The sequence below is a fragment of the Lactuca virosa genome, chromosome 2, assembly GCF_052849685.1.
Source record: "Lactuca virosa cultivar CGN04683 chromosome 2, Lactuca_virosa_CGN04683_v6, whole genome shotgun sequence".
Classification (NCBI taxonomy): Eukaryota; Viridiplantae; Streptophyta; class Magnoliopsida; order Asterales; family Asteraceae; genus Lactuca; species Lactuca virosa.
In genome coordinates, this window is record NC_136427.1 from 237,284,775 (window position 1) to 237,303,565 (window position 18,791).

The 18,791-nt window shown below is 36.8% G+C and overlaps 4 protein-coding genes across 4 annotated transcripts; 2 read left to right on the forward strand and 2 right to left on the reverse strand.

Annotated features, from left to right (window-relative positions):
- The first annotated feature begins 829 nt into the window (after window positions 1-829).
- Window positions 830-2,862, forward strand: LOC145158312 (uncharacterized). Its single transcript, XM_079077227.1, has 7 exons — window positions 830-838; window positions 1,034-1,063; window positions 1,114-1,126; window positions 1,203-1,215; window positions 1,298-1,624; window positions 1,731-2,412; window positions 2,566-2,862. The coding sequence occupies exons 1-7, from the start codon at window positions 830-832 to the stop codon at window positions 2,860-2,862; spliced, it is 1,371 nt and encodes a 456-aa protein (XP_078933353.1).
- A 183-nt stretch (window positions 2,863-3,045) lies between these two features.
- Window positions 3,046-3,855, forward strand: LOC145158313 (uncharacterized). The gene has a single exon (XM_079077228.1). The coding sequence runs from the start codon at window positions 3,046-3,048 to the stop codon at window positions 3,853-3,855; it is 810 nt and encodes a 269-aa protein (XP_078933354.1).
- Window positions 3,856-10,259: 6,404 nt separating this feature from the next.
- LOC145158314 (uncharacterized) lies at window positions 10,260-10,745 on the reverse strand. The gene has a single exon (XM_079077230.1). The coding sequence runs from the start codon at window positions 10,743-10,745 to the stop codon at window positions 10,260-10,262; it is 486 nt and encodes a 161-aa protein (XP_078933356.1).
- Window positions 10,746-12,593: 1,848 nt separating this feature from the next.
- LOC145158315 (uncharacterized) lies at window positions 12,594-13,532 on the reverse strand. Its single transcript, XM_079077231.1, has one exon. The coding sequence runs from the start codon at window positions 13,530-13,532 to the stop codon at window positions 12,594-12,596; it is 939 nt and encodes a 312-aa protein (XP_078933357.1).
- Window positions 13,533-18,791: the final 5,259 nt, after the last annotated feature.

Sequence of the window (18,791 nt, forward strand, 5' to 3'; positions counted from 1 at the left end):
GATCAATACTAATTAAATTATACGATTATTAGTACATTATAACTTATAATATATTAACACATCATAATAAGCTCTTCTCAAAAATCCATCAAATTGTCCTGGTGAAGGCAACCCAAATGGACCATGCTACTCTCGGCTGGGGCGGTCCTAGCTAGGTGCCCGGTGTGGCACGGACACCACCTAGCTTCCGCACACGTAGTAGAAAAAATTCCGTTTTTTTTTAAATTTTTACCTATTGTGCCACTACGTAAAAAAATCGTGCAAAAAATTTTGTGCAACTAGCCAACTACATAAAAAAAATATTGTCACTGTATCAGGAATTACCAAACGAAAAAAAATAATAACGAACCCAAATGACCAATGTTTTAATCAATTATTGTCTAATAGTCCAATTGCCCAAAGCCCAAAATAAAACTTAATTGGATAAATTAGCAATTGGGCTAATTGCTTGTAAAAAAAATAGCCCAATCCTAATTAATTGAGTATTATCGGTTGAAAAAAAAATCACGATTACAGAATCGAAATTAGACTACTCGACTTCCTGATTTGCGTCCAAAAATCCTTCGACCAATCGACAATTCGACCTTCGATCGTGCCTTGGCAGACTCGTGACTCACAATCGTTCATCCTTGATCGATTTCATTGTTGGATCGATCACAATCCTTGATCGATTTCAACAATTCTCTTGAAGACTTGAAGTTCTACTCGACTTCCTAAAGCAAGTATTGACCCTTTTTCTGTATTTTTTTGAATTTCTACTGTTTTGGTTTATTGGTTAACAAATAACAAAATCCACTCCAAAGTTCAAACTTCAAAGCCCTACACTACAATGAAACAAGTAAGTTCTACTACCAATTCATTTAGATATTTGAAATTGATATGTTTTTTTGAAGTTATTGATTGACTTGGGTGAAATTGATTTGTTTTATTGAAGTTATATTGTTTGCTTAGGTGCAATAGCTATGTTTTTTATTGAATTGATTGTTTGATTAGGTGAAATTGATATGTTTTATTGAATTTATTGTTTAATTAGGTGAAAGCAACTTGTTTTATTGAAGTCATTGTTTGATTAGGTGTAATTTTTATGTTTTATTGAATTTATTGTTTGATTAGGTGAAAGCAACTTGTTTTATTGAAGTCATTGTTTGATTAGGTGTAATTGACTAATTGTTATGTTTTTATTGAATTTATTGTTTGATTAGGTGAAAACAACTTGTTTTTATTGAAGTCATTGTTTGATTAGGTGTAATTGTTATGCTTTTATAGGTTAAACTAAGTGGTTTTTTTTTACCAAAAGACAAAGACCTAATCCTAATGAAAGTGGTGAAGAATGTTCCCAAATACCAATCACCAATCAATCAATCCCTTCCGTTTCTAATCCTAATGCAACTCCACAAACAGCAATCACTAATCAATCAATCCCTTCGGTTTCTAATGCAACTCCACAAACACCATGCTCTAACCAACCTAATGATAATGTTGACTTGAAAGATCTTCCAAATGACCCGGCGGATAGGCCATTGATTACAAGTTACAAACCAAATATAAGAGATGATGTAAGAAGAGCATATTTGCTTCAAGGACCGTGTCAAGTAAGGGGACATAAGTTTCCTAAAAAAAATAGGTGATAGATTTAGAAGATTCGTTCCTTCATGGTTTGATGACTTTGATTGGTTGGAATATAGTGTGAAAAAGAATAGTGCATATTGTTTATATTGCTATTTGTGTAGGGACCTCATGGGACAAAAAGGAGGGAGATATGCATTTGTTTCCCAAGGTTTTGATACTTGGAATAAAAAAGATGCATTTCGGACTCTTGTGGGTGGTGTTGATAGTTTTCACAACAAAGCAAAAGAAAAGTGTGAGTTTTTAATGACGGAAAAACAAACTATTAATGTAGTCTTGAGGAGGCAAACCGAAGCAGATGACCATAAATATAAAGCTCGATTACGTGTTTCTATTATTGTTGTTAGACTTTTATTGAAAACCGGTTTACCGTTTCGTGGTCATGACGAGTCGGTTAACTCGGAAAATAGAGGGCTTTACATTGAAGTGTTAAAAGCCATTCGAGAGACTAGTGAAGATATTTTCAACAATACTTTAGAAAATGCTCCTAAAAACAATCAACTTATTTCCCCTAAAATTCAAAAAGAACTTGTGCAATGTTTTGCACAAGAAGTACTTTTGAGTATTCGTGAAGAGATTATTCAAGATGTTTTTGCTTTACTAGTTGATGAATCTAGTGATGTTTCAAAAAAGGAACAAATGGCTATTGTTTTGCGTTATGTCGATAGTCTTGGCTTTGTGAAAGAAAGATTCATAGGACTAGTGCATGTGAAGGATACAGCTTCTTTGACACTCAAAAACGCCATAAATGAAGTACTTACAAGTAATAAGTTGAGTTTTAGCCAGGTAATTTATTCTTTACTTTTTTGTTATTTCAATTTAATTTAATTTAATATATATATATATATATATATATATATATATATATATATATACATATATATATATTAATTGTTTTAAATTTTAATAGATAAGAGGACAAGGTTACGATGGGGCTAGCAATATGCGGGGGAATTCAATGGTTTGAAAGCTTTGATATTACAAGAGAATGACACGACTTTTTATGTACATTGCTTTGCACACCAACTTCAATTAGTAGTTGTGGCTGTAGCAAAGAAGCATGATGGTGTTAGTGACTTTTTTGAGCAAATTTCGTTGGTGGTTAATGTTGTTTGTGCCTCGTGTAAAAGAAAAGACTTACTACGAGAGCAAGTAAGAGAAAGGGTGCAAAAAGGCTTGTGTAGTGGTGAACTTGAAACCGGAAGAGGGTTAAATCAAGAGACAACACTTGTTTGAGCGGGAGAAACAAGATAGGGTTCACATTTCAACACACTTACAAGTTTGATGAAGTTGTTTGCGGATGTTCTTGTAGTTTTAGATTTTGTGAAAAAGGAGGGAGGGTCATTGGCAAACCGTCAACAAGCATCTGGAATCTTAGCATATTTTAAATCATATTAGTTCGTGTTTTACTTACATATGATGTATGACATTTTACACCTCACGGGTACATTGTCAAAGCAACTTCAAAGAAAAGATCTAGACATTTTAGAAGCGGTTTCGATGGTTAGAGGGACAATGGAGGCATTGCAATCTTTTAGAAACATAGGGTTTGCTAGCATTTTGCCAAAAGTATCATCTTTTTGTCAAACACACGAAATTGATACTTTAGATATGGAAGAGTCGTATATTGGTGCGAGAAAATGTAGGACTACAAAGACTAATAGGTTTCATTTTGAGCTTGAAATCTTCAACACGGTGGTAGATATGCAACTTACAAAATATCGGGATCGATTTAGTGAAACAAGCACCCAATTACTAGAATACATGGGTGCTTTGAGCCCTTGTGATTCATTTGCACAATTTGACAAATCAAAGTTATTGAAGTTGGGTAAGTTATACAAGTATGACTTTGATGATTCAGATATGATAGACCTTGAAGGACAACTTGAGATATTTTATCACTCTTGCATCAAAGATGAGCGCTTCACTAGTTTGAAAGGAATTACCGCCCTTTCTCGTTTGATGGTTAGTACGGGGAAGCATCAGTCTTATCCTTTGGTTTATAAGCTTTTAAAGTTGGCTTTCATATTACCCGTAGCAAACGCAAGTGTAGAAATATGTTTTTCAAAGATGAAGCTCTTGAAGACCGACTTGCGTAACAAAATTGGCGATGAATTTTTGAACGACGCATTGCTTTGTAATGTCGAGACCGAAGCACTTGCGAAAGTTAAGAATGAAAAAGTAATGGAGCGGTTTCAAAAGATGTCTGCACGAAGAGGACAAATTTAAATTCTAATAGATCGTTGTTATATTATGTTTAACCAGAAAAAAAATTGTATTAGATGTTTTATATTATGTTTGACCGGATTTTATTTTTAATGTTTTATATTATGTTTGACCGGAAAAAAAATTTGTGCAACCCCTACTACTAATTCATGCGTCCGCCCCTGACTCTCGGGTCAAGTACATACCAATTATAGTTATGGGCTTAGACACCTAATCCAACAAATCCGAGTATAGCTTCACTAAAGCCTAGAAAAAGGTAGAAGATAGCCCCAAATCAAGATCTAAGTAATGAATAGCCTAGGTATCAGCTTATACCTCAAATGAGCAGGAAATGTGCCAAAACTTCTGGATCTACTTGCTCTCTTTTGATCTCCCAGGCTTCCTTCTCCTTCTCCAACTTTAAATACACACAAAAGGCACCAAAAAGCTCAAGAACACTTCAACAAAGGCTTAGGGTTTCGAGTTAGGGTTTCTCTGGGTTGGGAGGGACGATGGAGGCTGGGTTGAGACAAGATAAGTTGTTTAAATAGGGTGAAAACCCCAAATATTAGGGTTTTGTCCAGACAACCCTACTCGTCGAGTCGGTCTCCCGACTCGTCGAGTAGGTCACTTATCCTCCCGATCAAAAGTCGAGTCTACTCCACGAGTTGGGCGTCCAACTCGTCGAGTCCCAATGCAAAACATGAAGTTACTTAATTTAAATACGTACCAGGAATCGGGTGTTACACTGGTAAGCTTAGTCAGATTCATAACACTTTCCATGTCTCTCAACTGTGGAAGTGTTTAGTTGATGATTTCGCAGTGGTTCCTTTGGACGACATTCGAGTTGATGAGCGCTTGAATTTTGTAGAGAGACCGATTGTGGTTCTTAACAAGAAGATGAAGACCTTGCACAACAAGGTAGTAGGCTTGGTGAAGGTGCAATAACAACATTGGAAGGGTTCAGAGTAGACATGGGAACCCAAGGAGGAGATGAAGGAGCATTACCCATAGCTATTTGTAGCAGCGGACTTTGAGGACGAAGTCTGATTAAAGTGGGGGAGAGTTGTAACATCCGAAATTCCAGGTATAATTAATTCAAACTATTTATGAAGTTTTATTTGCTACGACGTGGGATAGGTGCCCTCACGACGTGGCATGGCCAAGAAAGATCGTAGATGAATTTTATGCCTCACGACGTGAAATCTTTTCCATCACGTCGTGGCACCCGTCTGAGGGTAAAACCCTAATTTTTCGGGCTTTAGGCCCTATATAAGGAAAATGTGAGCTAGGGTTTGCTCACCCTCAACTTCCAACACCTTCCTTTCTAACCCTAATCAGATATAGCCTCCATCATTGAGTTTTTGAAGAATTTTGTGGTGTTCGTGGCATCTTGAAGGAGAATGAAGCTCATTTGGTGCATTATTTCATCTAGCCAGCCTCATCATCATCAACAAGTACATTTTTGGAACTTTGCAAGTGTTCAAGATTCAAACTTTAGGTTGCATGCTCTTAGATCTTGGTTCCTTGTCCCTTATTCTTCATGTTGTGAGAGTTTGAAGGAAGGGATTGCATAAAGTTGGCAACTTCATGGATCTTTGAGGTCCTTCTAGTGTTATATATTCCAGATCTATGGTTCATTGGGGTATTTGGTCTCATATACAAGTTTAAGCTCTCTTCTTCCTTGATTTTAACCTAGTTTGGAAGGGACATGCATTCCCATAAAGCACTGATTTTTATGGTAGTTTAGGAGTAGGAAAACTTTTTTGGAAGTTATGGACTTGAGACTTTAAGGATTAAGTGCTTAATTGTTGACTTCATGCCTTAAGTTGCCATTAAGAACCTAGGTTTAGAGACCTTGGCTTATTGGGATGTCTTGATGGATAAATTTTCCTTAATGGATAAAGTTGGAAACTTTATCCATCAAGACATTGGGAAGAATCAAATCTAAGCTTTGGAGCTCATGGAATGGATGGAAAATGGATTAATCCATTAAGTTGTTGAGACCTAGTCCTCACGAGGTGACATCTTTACTGTCATGACATGGCGACTGGGGAGCAAGCCAATTGTTTTGTCTTTATTCTACCATGATGTGGCTAGTAGGAGCCCACGACGTGGTGACTCGCTGAAGTTGACTTTGACCGTTGACTTTTTGACTTGGCTGACTTTTGGTCAATTTGCTAGTTTTAGAAGGTGGACTAAGGGTTCACCTTGTATGAATTTTTAGGTGGTGTTTAGCACCTGTTTTTCTCTGTGAGAGTTGGTAGTTGTTGACCTTGTCTGCAAGGTATGACTTCTCACTATACCATGTAGGATGGTAGTTGTCTTTGTGATACTATCATGGAAGACCGGGGGGTAGCCCGTGACATTTGTATGGAAGACCATGGGGTAGTATTGGGGTATGAAGTCTTGTCCAACATGGAGCACGTATATCAAAATGGAGCACTTGGGGTTCATGGAGCATGTGACAAAGGAATGGATCATATGAGAAGGGAATGGATCGTCTGAAAAAGGAACGGATCAAGTGCCAAAGGAACATATCATATAAAGGGGGGTTGGAGCACCTGGAAGAGGTTTGGAGCACTTGGGAGTGATATGGAGAAACAAGGGGACCTTGTTGTGCCATCTGATAAAGGGATGGGCCAAGAAGGGTGCTGTTGCGCCATAAGCATTCCTTTTTGCGCCATCCTGCTCCCTCTTGCGCCATGAGGTATCTCTCTTACGCCATGGGGTTTCCTCTTGCGCCATGGAGTATACTATTGCGCCAAGCAAGTTCTTGTTGCTCCAAGGTGGTAATGTTGCTCCAACCTAGAAGTTCTTGCGCCACACTTGAAGACTGTTGCGCCATCCTTGCACATGTTGCGCCATCATGGTGCAAGATGGGTCATTTTGGTTCCTTGATGAGCCATGGTATCCCTGGTGAGCCAAGTATGTTATGAAGTCCTCTATGATGCTCAAGATCGTTCAAAGATGCTTAGAAGTTGGTATTGCTCAAGGTTTACACCATGTTGTGGCACCATGATGGATGTTGGACCATTAGTGTTCTTGATGCGCCACTTGTGCATCATGATGCTCCACTACGGTCAAGGTGGTCCATTTTGTGTTGTTGATGCTCATGGGTTGTATACATGGAAGAATGTTACAGAAGATGATGCATGGCGGAATATGATTGGTTGTCACCATTCATGGGCCTATAGGCCAATGGGCTTGGTCCATTAGGGTTTTAGGTCTGATCCCTCAAGTATAAATAGGCTCATACCCCCATCATTGTAAATTGCTAATTTTCTGTGAGAGCTCAAAGTGAGATACAATTTTGAGTGCTTGTAATAGTTCCAGAAAGTTAATAAAATCCTCTCTCTTTCTCTCTCTCTCTCTCTCTCTCTCTCTCTCTCTCCCCCCCATCTCTCTCTCGTTCGCCCGTGAACATAGGTTACCTTGACCGAACCACGTTAAATATCGTGTTCTTTTGATTTACGTTTTTTCAGAAGTTTTGTGAGTTCACCGAAGTTTGTTTTTGATATTTGTCTGAAGTGCTTAACTTGTTTTGTTGTCACCCAACAGGTAGCCCATGACACTTGTATATAAAACCGTGGGGGTAGCCCATGGCAGTGCGAGGAAAAACCATGTGGGTAGCCCATGACACTTGTATATAAGACCATGAGGGTATCCCATGACAATACGAGGAAAGACCATAAGGGTAGCCCATGACACTTGTATGTAAGACCATGAGGGTAGTCATGGAAATGTATGTATGGTATTTGATATTTTTGGGAACTCACTAAGTTTTGTGTTTACGGTTTTGTAGTTTGAACATTTTCAGATACTTCTAGTTCCAAAGGGAAGGGTCCGACTTGACTGCACAAGCATTCCCCCTGATGATTTTCTGCGTTGATGATTGTTATTTTACTCTGATCATTATAATACATTTTACAATGATGAGTTTTGGAACAAATACTATGTGAATTTGGTGATTTTAAAAATGAAATTTTTATTCGTATTTTTGAAATGTTACTTGTTTCCTTTTTGAAAGACAAACGAACAATTATTTGATTTGCTTTGCGAGAAGCAATAAAAGTAGCAAACCATTGGTACCAAGCTACGAGTTTAGTATATAGGAAGGTGGGTCCTTTGACCCTCTTAAAATTTCAACATTTAGTGGAAATTATATACCTAAAAAAATTGTACCTACTTTAAAAGAATTAAAGGACCTACCTTGTGCTAGACAAAAAAAATTATTAGTTAAAAGAAGGGGCATTTTTGAAAGATTAATTTGATTTAGAAGCATATATTTACCACCTATAGTTAGTCTCACGTGGACCAACTAAATGAAATATGTGAGAGATGATATCTTATAAATAACAAGATGAGATAAAACTTTGAAGTGCATTTCTGTTTGACAGCTATGACTTGACCAATGAGTTAAAAGCCGATTTGTTGGGGCGTCTTTTTATTCTAAATTGGTTCCGTATTTGTTTTTTTTTAAAACGGTAACCTGGCTCATTCCCGGTTCAACTGGTCGAACCGGCCTGGTTTTCAAAATCATACTTGTATTGGTTTGGTTGAACCTGTTAGAGAACCATGTAGTTTTCTATTCTAAACTTGTCATTGTTCTCAGGGCTTGTTTTATACCATAGAGGGCACACTTAAGTTAACACACCTGAGTAGGGAATTTGTCATCTCGAAATCATGGGAGTTTGTGGATGCATATGGTTTCCTGCAAATGACCATGAATAAATTCATCTTTCATGTTGAGTTGATGTAGTTCCTAATATCTATGATAAGGCAATACTGAGAATGAGGGAAATTGCAGCCAGTTTAAAAACCAAATTAAATTTTCCATATGATCGATGTCAAGTAAAAGGAAGAAGCTGCCCAATTATCCCATCTTGTTTTCCCTTCCTAGAGCAGACCTCAAGGTTGTTTAATATGGTCGTCAAATCGTTGGGTTCATATAAAAAAAAAAAATACTATTTTAATAAAAAAAATGATAATAACAGGGGAGGGGTCAAAGCCAATAAAGATAGATTAAAAAAATCTTTCACTAAACCTATCAAAAAGTTACAAACCACATGTACTATTCTTGAGGCTACTAAAACCTCTATTTTGATTTGTTTAAAAAAAATACAACTCGTTTTTCTGTGATCTATAGAAGTTGCAAACACAAAATTCTAGAAAATTTAATAACTCTTGCTTTATATCCTATTGGATTTGTTAATAGACAAACTGATTTTTAATATTTTAACACGTTATTTTTTTTTTCTGAAGGCTCAAATAAAAATTGAAAAAAATGTATTTTCTTCCGTTTCTATTGGATAGTCAAATAATTATTATGAAGGTTTTAAGTGCACAATACACAATAACCTCCACTTATAGTTGGTGGTATGTGGCTTATTTTCTACACTTTAATCATTTATAACCCATCACAAATTGATGCCCTTGTAAATTATATTTCATATAAACCAACCACGGTCATCATTAACAAAGAGTAAAAGCAATAATAAATAAGATTTTTTTTCTTTTAACAGCGGATTCATTAAAACCAAAAATCTAGCAAGACGTTAGCAAGAGTTACAAAGTACAAATTAAAAGGAAAGCTAAACCAATCAAACCAACTAATATTACAATGGAAAACCGATCTATGTTTGATCCAATTAAACCGATACATGGCCAAACTAGTTTTAACTTGTTTGACTCGATCAAACTAGTTTTAACTTGTTATCTAACATATCAAGTTTCAAAAAAATTGGGTTGTGCACCTCTAATCTAAAGGGTATGAGTAAAAGTAGGGTTTAGGTATATGTTTAGCCCAACCCATTAGCACTGGGTCACAAAACATCAAATTTTTTGTTTCTTAAATAGGATCAAAGATGTGTTAGATGCTATTGTTTTTTAAAAATTAAAAGGAATACAGATTGTCATATGCAGACCATATCTACAAAGAATAGATCGATCAAATGTTAGTCTGCAAAAAAAAAATTGTTTTTTAGGGTATGCAGACTGTTAAAATAAACTGAAATTATTTTTTAAACTTAAAGAGTTTTCAACGCCAAAACTTAAATTGTTTATGGTATTTTATGGCTCCATGATTTATGAGAAAGTCATTTGTAATTATTTTATTTTAGTGAGACAATTTGTATATACCCTTATTAATTACGAAGAATTAGTTTTTTTTTTTTGAACCGGCAAATAAGAGGCATATATATTAAAGAAAAACATGGTGAACAACCCAGCAAGGAGCTAGGAGATACAACAAGTAAAAGAAACAAACGCAAAAAAAAGATAGCTACAACCCTATAAAAGGATTAGTATACCAGTCCGCCCAACTAATCGCCTCTGTTTTCCCCCTGTATTTGACCCACGTATACATTGTAGATATGATGATATCCGCCACTTTTGTTGGTTGCATCCTCGTGTTGTTGAATAATCTGTCATTTCTTGCCTTCCAAATACTCCATAAGTATCCATAACAAATCCCCAATAATCTTCGCTTTTTTTTTCGGGCAATTGCCCCAGTTTGACGCATAATCTATAAAATCATGTACTGTCGTAAGGTCTGCAAAGGGTACCTGACACCATTTTAAGATCCATTTCATGACAGATTTAGCAAATGTGCATTCAACCAATACATGATCCGTCGTCTCCTCCTTTTCGCCACATTGAGAACAAATTATTGAGTTTACTGTTATACCCCTATTGGAGATGGCCACCGATGTTGGTATACGTCCCTGTTTAGCTCTCCATACGAATGTTGTGACTTTGATGGGTACTTCTTTTGGCCATTCAAACCTCCTAATGTCCATCGGGCCGGATTTGTCCAATCTATTCCTCATAGCTTTTACCTTGTAGTCACCATCTTGAGTTAATGGGCATGTCCATGTGTGACCATCCGAAGTGGATTTTTTTTCCAGCACCATATCAACCAATATCCCCAATTTATTCAGTTCTTTTTGCGATCAAGTTATGTTGTTCCACACTCCCGGTAAAGTTTTTAGAGAAAAAACGTGATCCGGTTTACCCTGTAGTTTGTGCATACTTGTAATTGCTTTGGCCCATATAGATCCTGGATCCTTTCTGAACCTCCACCACCATTTGACTATCAAGGCTGTGTTGAACGCATTTAATGATCCTACGCCAAGCCCACCTGTTTCTTTGCTTGGAATTATCTTATCCCATGATATCCAATGTATCTTCGCATGATCCACCGAGCCTCCCCATAAAAATCTACGTCTGATTCTTTCCAGATTTTCGATGACTCCTGTAGGTGCCACAAACAGAGACATGAAATAGGTTGGCAAATTACTTAGAACCGACTTGATTAAAGTTAGTCTGCCACCAAATGAAAGAGATTTTGCTTTCCATTGTAAGAGTTTATCTTGAAACCTATCGATCACTGGTTGCCAATGTTTTTTGAGGCGCATATTCGCTCCGACGGGTACTCCCAAGTAATTGAAGGGGAGTGTAGAAGGTTCGCAACCAAGCGGACTGGCCATTCGAGCCACCTCTTCTTTCGCGACCCCGACACCAAAAACCCGGGATTTGTTGAAGTTTACTTTGAGCCCCGAGGACGCATGAAAACACCTTAGTATCCTAGCAAGGTTCTTTACATTGTGCTCCGACCATTCCCCAATGAATAATGCGTCATCAGCATAGAGGAGATGCGAAATAACAGGACCCCCATTCGGTAGTTGTAGACCCTGAAAAACACCCTTTGCACATGCTTCTTTCATTGCCACACTTAAGCCTTCCATCGCTGTTATGAATAGGAACGGGGATAAGGGATCTCCCTGTCGAACACCCTTTGAAGTGGTAAACTCGTCAGTTGGAGTTCCGTTGATCAAGACCGAAGCTTTCGAGGAGGTCAGGCATCCGTTAATCCACATCCGCCATTTTCCACCAAATCCTATTTGTGATAGATTGTTGTCTAAAAATTCCCAGTTAACGCAGTCAAAGGCTTTGTTGAAATCTACTTTAAACAGCAGGACTTTCCTTTTAGTTTTTTTGGACCAAGAACAGATTTCTTTAACAAGAAGCGGACCATCCAATATGTTTCTTTCTGCCACATAAGCTGTTTGAACCTCGTCTATACAGCACCCCATGACCTGTTTCAATCTCACTGCAAGAATTTTTGCAATTATCTTGTAAATGCAGCCAATCAAGCTTATTGGTCGATAGTCGTTTAGTTGTTGTGGATCTTTAATTTTGGGAATAAGAGAAATGAAAGATGAGTTGCAAGATGGGTCGATTTTTCCGTGCCTTTCAAAGTGTTTCACCACTGATGCAATATCTCCCAGCAGAATGTCCCAATATTTTTTTATGAATTTAAAAGTAAATCCATCAGGACCAGGGGATTTATCGTTCCCGCAGGCCCACACAACGTCTTTTATTTCCTGAAGAGTTATAGGCATTTCAAGATTCGACTTATCAATCAGTGAGATTTTGTTGAAGAGGTTGCTTTGAAATTTCGGTGTGCTCGGCCATGCTTCCTGGAATTTTGATTGAAAGAACCTGAAAGCCTCTTCCTTAATCTTGATGGGATCGCTGCACCATTCTCCGTTGATAATCAACCCATTGATACAATTCTTTCTCTTGTTGTTGTTAATGAAACCATGAAATAGCCTTGAATTTTCATCGCCATCAACCGCCCATCTTATTTTTGATTTTTGTTTAGCGTCCATGACCAGTCTTTTTTCCTTTTCAACTATATCTTTGTATCCCGTCCTTCTAATGTCAATTTCTTCGTTGGTGAGCGCCCGTGATTCAGCCTATGTATCTAGTTTATCAACTAGATCTTTAATTTTCTTGATCTTCATTTCTTCCTTCAAATAATCAGTTCTTCTCCATTCTTTTAATGCCTCCTTGACACGTTTCAATTTGGCATTTAGGTATTGGTCCGGTGTGCCAAATCCTACAAAGTTGTTCCACGCCGATATGAAAATCTGTTCAAATCCATCCCGTGACAGCCAAGAGTTGAACATTTTGAAGGGAGGGGGACCGAAATCACACCATGTCGTAGAGAGAAGGATCGGACAATGATCAGATATTTCTTTTGGCAGAGCTGTCACTGAAAGTGTGGGATTCAGGTCAATAAAGGAGGGACATACCAGAAATCTGTCCAGTTTAGCTAGTTTAAGGTCCTCGTTTCTGAAATACGTGAACCGGTGTCCCCCCATCTTAACATCAATGAGGCCACAATCGTGAATGAAGTTATTAAAATCCCTTGCAGATCTTGAGCAAAATACTGAATTGAATCTTTCATCCGGTCTCCGTACCACATTGAAGTCTCCCATCATTATCCAAATGCCGCCTTTAGTTTGTTTAAGTTGTAAAAGTTCCGCCCAAAGTGTAGCCTTTTCATGTATCGGATGCGGACCGTAAATGTTTGCAAAGTATAATGGTTCTTGAATTCCAGACCAGTTTCCTTTCGTGATTATGTAATTTCGAGAATAAATGGATTCCACCTGCATAAATACCCTTTTATCCCACATGTTGATCAGGCCCCCAGAACGTCCTGTGGCGTTTAACCTCACAAAATCCACATCTTGGTTACCCCAGCAAGCAGCCACATCAATGTTTTCCGCATCTAAAATTTGAGTTTCCTGAACCGCAAGAAAAGATACCCGGTGTTGTGAACGAAGCCTTCTAACCCAATTCACCTTGTAATCCTCCCCAATGCCCCTAACGTTGATGGATAGAAAATTCATTGTATACCAGCTTTCTCACCAATAATTGCACCAAGCACAGGGTCATTGGCCGTAATGTTGAAACCAATCAGGTTCCCAATCGCAGCTGTGACCTCTGGTTCTACGACTGAGAAAGCTAGGTTAGGTTTAGAGGTAAGAGGTATAGTAGGAGGCAGATGATGAGAAACTATTAGTTTACACAGGTTTTATTTTAGTTTTTTGGTCGCTTGATTTTGAGAATCATCGGAAAATATAAGTAAACTTTGTAACAAGTTTCATTAATGATAATAAATATGGTTGTAGCCTTTATGTAAAAGTGAAGAAAATAATCAAATAATGATAAATTTAGGTGGCTAAGGTTGTTTTTGATTTAATACGATACTACCAAGAAAACCGGTTTGTACTATTTATTTATATATATATTTTTTATGATTTATGATCTGAGATTATGTTTGTACTTTTAATTTATGATTTTATTTATTTATTATTTTTTTTGGAAACGACAAACGAATTAAGCGGAAATCTACTCACAATATTTCAATGAGCACCCAAGTTCAAGTTTCTTTACAAGACAAACTCAGCCCCCATAGAGATTCTTTTACGATTTGTTTGCTAAATATCTTAATCATGATTATTTTGATAAATATTAAAAGTAAAATGGTTTAGTTATTTTTAGGATGGAAGATGTGAGAAGACTTTTAGTTTTAGGTATGTTCCAAAAAGAGGTCGTACATACAATTTTAGGTCCGCGGTCTTTTAAAAAATAAACAGTCCGTGAGCACAAATATATGTGCGTCATTTGCACGGTGAAAAAAGAAGACACCAGTAAGATTTGCATACAAAAAACAAACAACACATTAGTTATGTTAACGGGTGCAGTTAATATTCATAAGAACAAAAAAAATATATCAAATATCCTGAAACACATAATCGGTTTAAAAACTTGTTCGATCAGTTGAGCTCAAATATGGAGCTCTCAGTTTTGGAGCAAGAAGTAAAGGAAGCGGTGTAGGCTTGTGGTCCTAATAAATCATCAGGTCCTTACGTCCGATGGCCTCACGTTTTGTTTTCTTAAGAAATATTGGGATCTTCTCAAGCAGTATATTATGGGTGATCGAGGTTATTGTCTCGATAAAAATAAACCAACTACACCTACTGCAACATTCCAAATTTCAAACCAAAATTTTTTATTTTTCAAACGGATGGAACCATACCATTAAATCATAAAAAGTAACATTAAGTTATTTGATAACATAGATCAGAGTAATAATTTCATAAGTGTGGAACATCTCAAAATTATAATAGCAGATGTGATGTAATCACCTCGTGCTCTTCCCTATACTGAGAAAAGACATGTAATATTTAAACTTAAAACCTTAAGCACAAAGCTTAGTGAGTTCTCCAAGATACCAAATACATCACATAACAATGTGCCCCGCCCTAGGGTATATTCCAACCCATGTGAATGTTATGGTTCCCTCATAGTCTTACAATCACTTTATTTGCTACAACCCCACTGCAATCTTCTCGGTAATGGTCCCACCATAATCTTTCATACGATTGTTATGGTCCCCCCATAATCTTTCATGAAAAAGTCATAAAGACAATCTAGCATATTGTGACACCTAATGTCCTACATAGTATAATGAGACAACTCACATGAGCTAGACAACATCAACAATAGAAAAACTAACACAAGCTACCTAATGCCAAACTGAGACCAACCCTTACACAAACACTCAATTCTACCAAAGTTTGACCAAAAGTCAAATTGGTCAAAAATTCAATGATCAACGATCAAAGTCAACAGTCAACCAATCATCGACCACAATGTCGAGGCCAATCCCCTTGGCCATACCGTGGTCACTAAAGGACAAAACAGACGTGAGATATGCAATACAACGCGTCGTGGCCAACACCCCACCGCGCAACAGTGAACGTCCATAACAACTTATTCCATTAAGCTCTTAACCACTAAGTTCAGAGCCCAAAAACTCACATATGATTTGTCTAATTATTCACATGGACAAAGTTTCCAACTTTATCCATTCCAAAGGTTCAACCATTGACATCTCTAATCCTAACTCTATAAGGGACCAAAAATATCACAAAGACCTTGCATAACACTTAAATGAAGATGAAGTCCAAATCTTAGCACCACAATGGGTCTAGAATACTTAAAGATCCAACCTTTAACCCTGGAGTTGTCTAAAACTAAATTAAATCCATCCAAATTGACAAAACAAGCATATAAACCAAGATCCATAAAGTTGTAAGCATAAAGGTGTATGCTTGAAGACTTATAGAGGTCCAACTATTGGATTAAGGTGTCTAAGCTCATAACTAAATTGATATAAACTTGAAAATAGAAGCAAAATCTTTTTTGGGTTGCCCTCATAACCAAAAATAGCTAGAAATGATATTAGGAGAGAGAGAAAAAATAATTTGTTAATATATTATGTGATTAATATATTAATTTGGAATAGATAATTGATATTTTAATTTGTTATGTGATTAATAAATTAACATGAGATCAATAGTTAAATAATTGATTTGTTAATTTATATGGTTAATAAATTAAAAAGAAATCAATTAGAACTAATTAATTATTAATTAGAATTAATCTGGAGTTAATTTGGGATTAATTTGAATTAATTAAAGGTGCAAGGGGTAAATTGTAATTGTCCGATAGTTGAACAAAAGAAGGCAATTCTAGAACCCTCCAAAGGAGGACGGTTTTGGAGGCTTTTCTAGAGTTTCTGGAAGCCTCCTAGATGCAAATAATGAAATCAATTGAATTGGAATTAAATCTATTATTTAATCAATTCAAATCTTGTTTGGTCTGCAAGTTACCTAAACTATAAATATGACACTTTCGTTCATTATTTTCGTTCATGACCTTCCTAAAAAGCATAGGAACGAAATTTCTTCCTCTCTCCTCTTTATTCTAGGGTTTCTAGGGTTTCGAGTACAAACCATTAGAGGCACTAAACTTTTGGTGCTTGCTTTCCAAGGTTTTCAAGAAGGATATTGGTATGATTATTTGCTATAATAATCAAGAGGTATGTAAACCCTAACTCTATGTAAATTTTGATTATTATAGAGTTCCCTTAGGGTTCTTATTATTCATAGGTTATTGCTATCAATAGAGAAAACATAGATCCAATAGGTTGCATGTGAACTTAAGAGTTAAGTAATTTTCCGCCTCATGCATAGATTTATAAACTATGAAACCCATCACCAACATGGATCAAGAATACTGATGAAGCTTGGATCTGAGCTATGAATGCCAACAACTCTTGAATCATCACTCCAAGAGCTTCCCAAGATGTCAAAACCACCAAAGAAGGAAGAAGGAAGTGAGGAGAGGCTAAGGCTTTCTAAGGGAATGATTTCAGGGAGTTGAGGCTAACCAAAAATGACCTAAAATCTGGAATAACGCCTTTAAATACGGTGTAAACCATATTTTTATGGGATTGGGCTCTACAACACACCGTGTCGTGTTAACCTTCTTACCATATCGTGGTGACACATTTCTCATATTCCATTCCAACTTCAAACAATCATAACTTCTTCGTTTTAAACCTGTTTACTGGTCTTTATATGCACGTAAAGGTATTAACAAGCCCCATAATGCTATCCATTTACATTTGAATCAAAGCATACATGACTTAATTCATTAATATATGCAAAAATTCCAATATATCACCTTTCCCCATTTCACCCCTATAGGCTCTAATACACAATTCAGGGGATTAAATCACTTAAACAACATCATCAACATATAATAAGGCCCAAACTTTATCCCTTGAAGCTCGAGACCTCTACTTGATCAAATTACGGTCCGCTATCCTGAATTGAGAAACTAGATGTTACAACTCTCCCATACTTAAACAGGATTTCCTCCTCAAAATATGTCTTAGTTATACTTTCTGAAAACAACTCCAAACACAGTCCATATGATTCTTCCAACCACTTCATGAAATTAAATCATCCATAAAGAAAATTCGCGGGAGCATACGGAACTTAGGCAATGCCATCAAACAACAAAAATCACTTGAAAACACCTAATTGCAATAACTACCTTTTTATCCCCAATGGTATGACCCAACTCATAGTGAAAAACACTCAAATTGGGAAGCTCTGAAAACTGCAACTACAAACCAATCCCTTCAGTGTACTTCATAAAACCAGGAACCCATCATTCTAAACTCCAGAAACCATACGTAAAGACCGGCGATCATTCATTCGACATAACCACCCATAGTCCCTGACTAGGAACACCACCAAGATGTAGAAACTAACACTCAAAACATTCTAATCATGAAATCCAACCAATACCAAATCCGAAAATTATGTCCAAAAGACCTCAAATGCACACTTGACTTCCTAACAAGTCATCACAATCTCGCCGCTCTGACGAGTCATACTAATGATTGAAACATAACCTCATGAATGTAGAACACAATGAGGAACTTTAGATGCATAAACATGACCTTCCAACACATCAATATTCTCCCATATATATAACCCAAAACCTATCTACCATAGGGTAACCAATAACCTTACCACGGTGCTCCAAAACACCTAACCGTGCCAAAATAGTGTAACAAACCAAAACATAAGAGTCTTGAACTACACAACTGTCGGGTCCAACCCACATAAGTTGCATACACACTGGTTCATGATAAGTTATGACATCATCAACCATTGGAATGATAAGCTCATGGTACAACCCTGCTCTTTGCATTACTCCTCTTCGGTCCAGAAGACTCATGATCCGCACCTTAATGGGCCCATAGGTCATCGACACTCATCCCACCGACCTATATAAACCCAGTCAACGTCCCTTACTACCCATATCGATAGACTGAACACATTCTGCCAACAAGGTTGTTACTAACGACCGACCACAACCTTACTTACATGTTCTAACACTTCATACATTTACCCAACATATCTTGCTAAAAGAACACACTGGTCATCACGATCCTCAGAATTCCTTGCCTTTCCACTCTACCCTAAGAGTGAAGTATATCTCAATCCAATACCATACTATATGCAACAATTGTCAATTTTGGTCAAACAAAGTCAACCAGGTCAACTCAACTCGTATTAGAATTTTAGGAGAAATGTGATATTCCTTAATGTTACTAATGTACTATTGGCAAGTTATAATTCAAAGTGCCTCTTTTTTTACCAATTATTGAATATAAACCCTAATTAGGGTTAGTAACATAAAAATTCGATAATTCAATTATATACTTGGGTATAAATAAT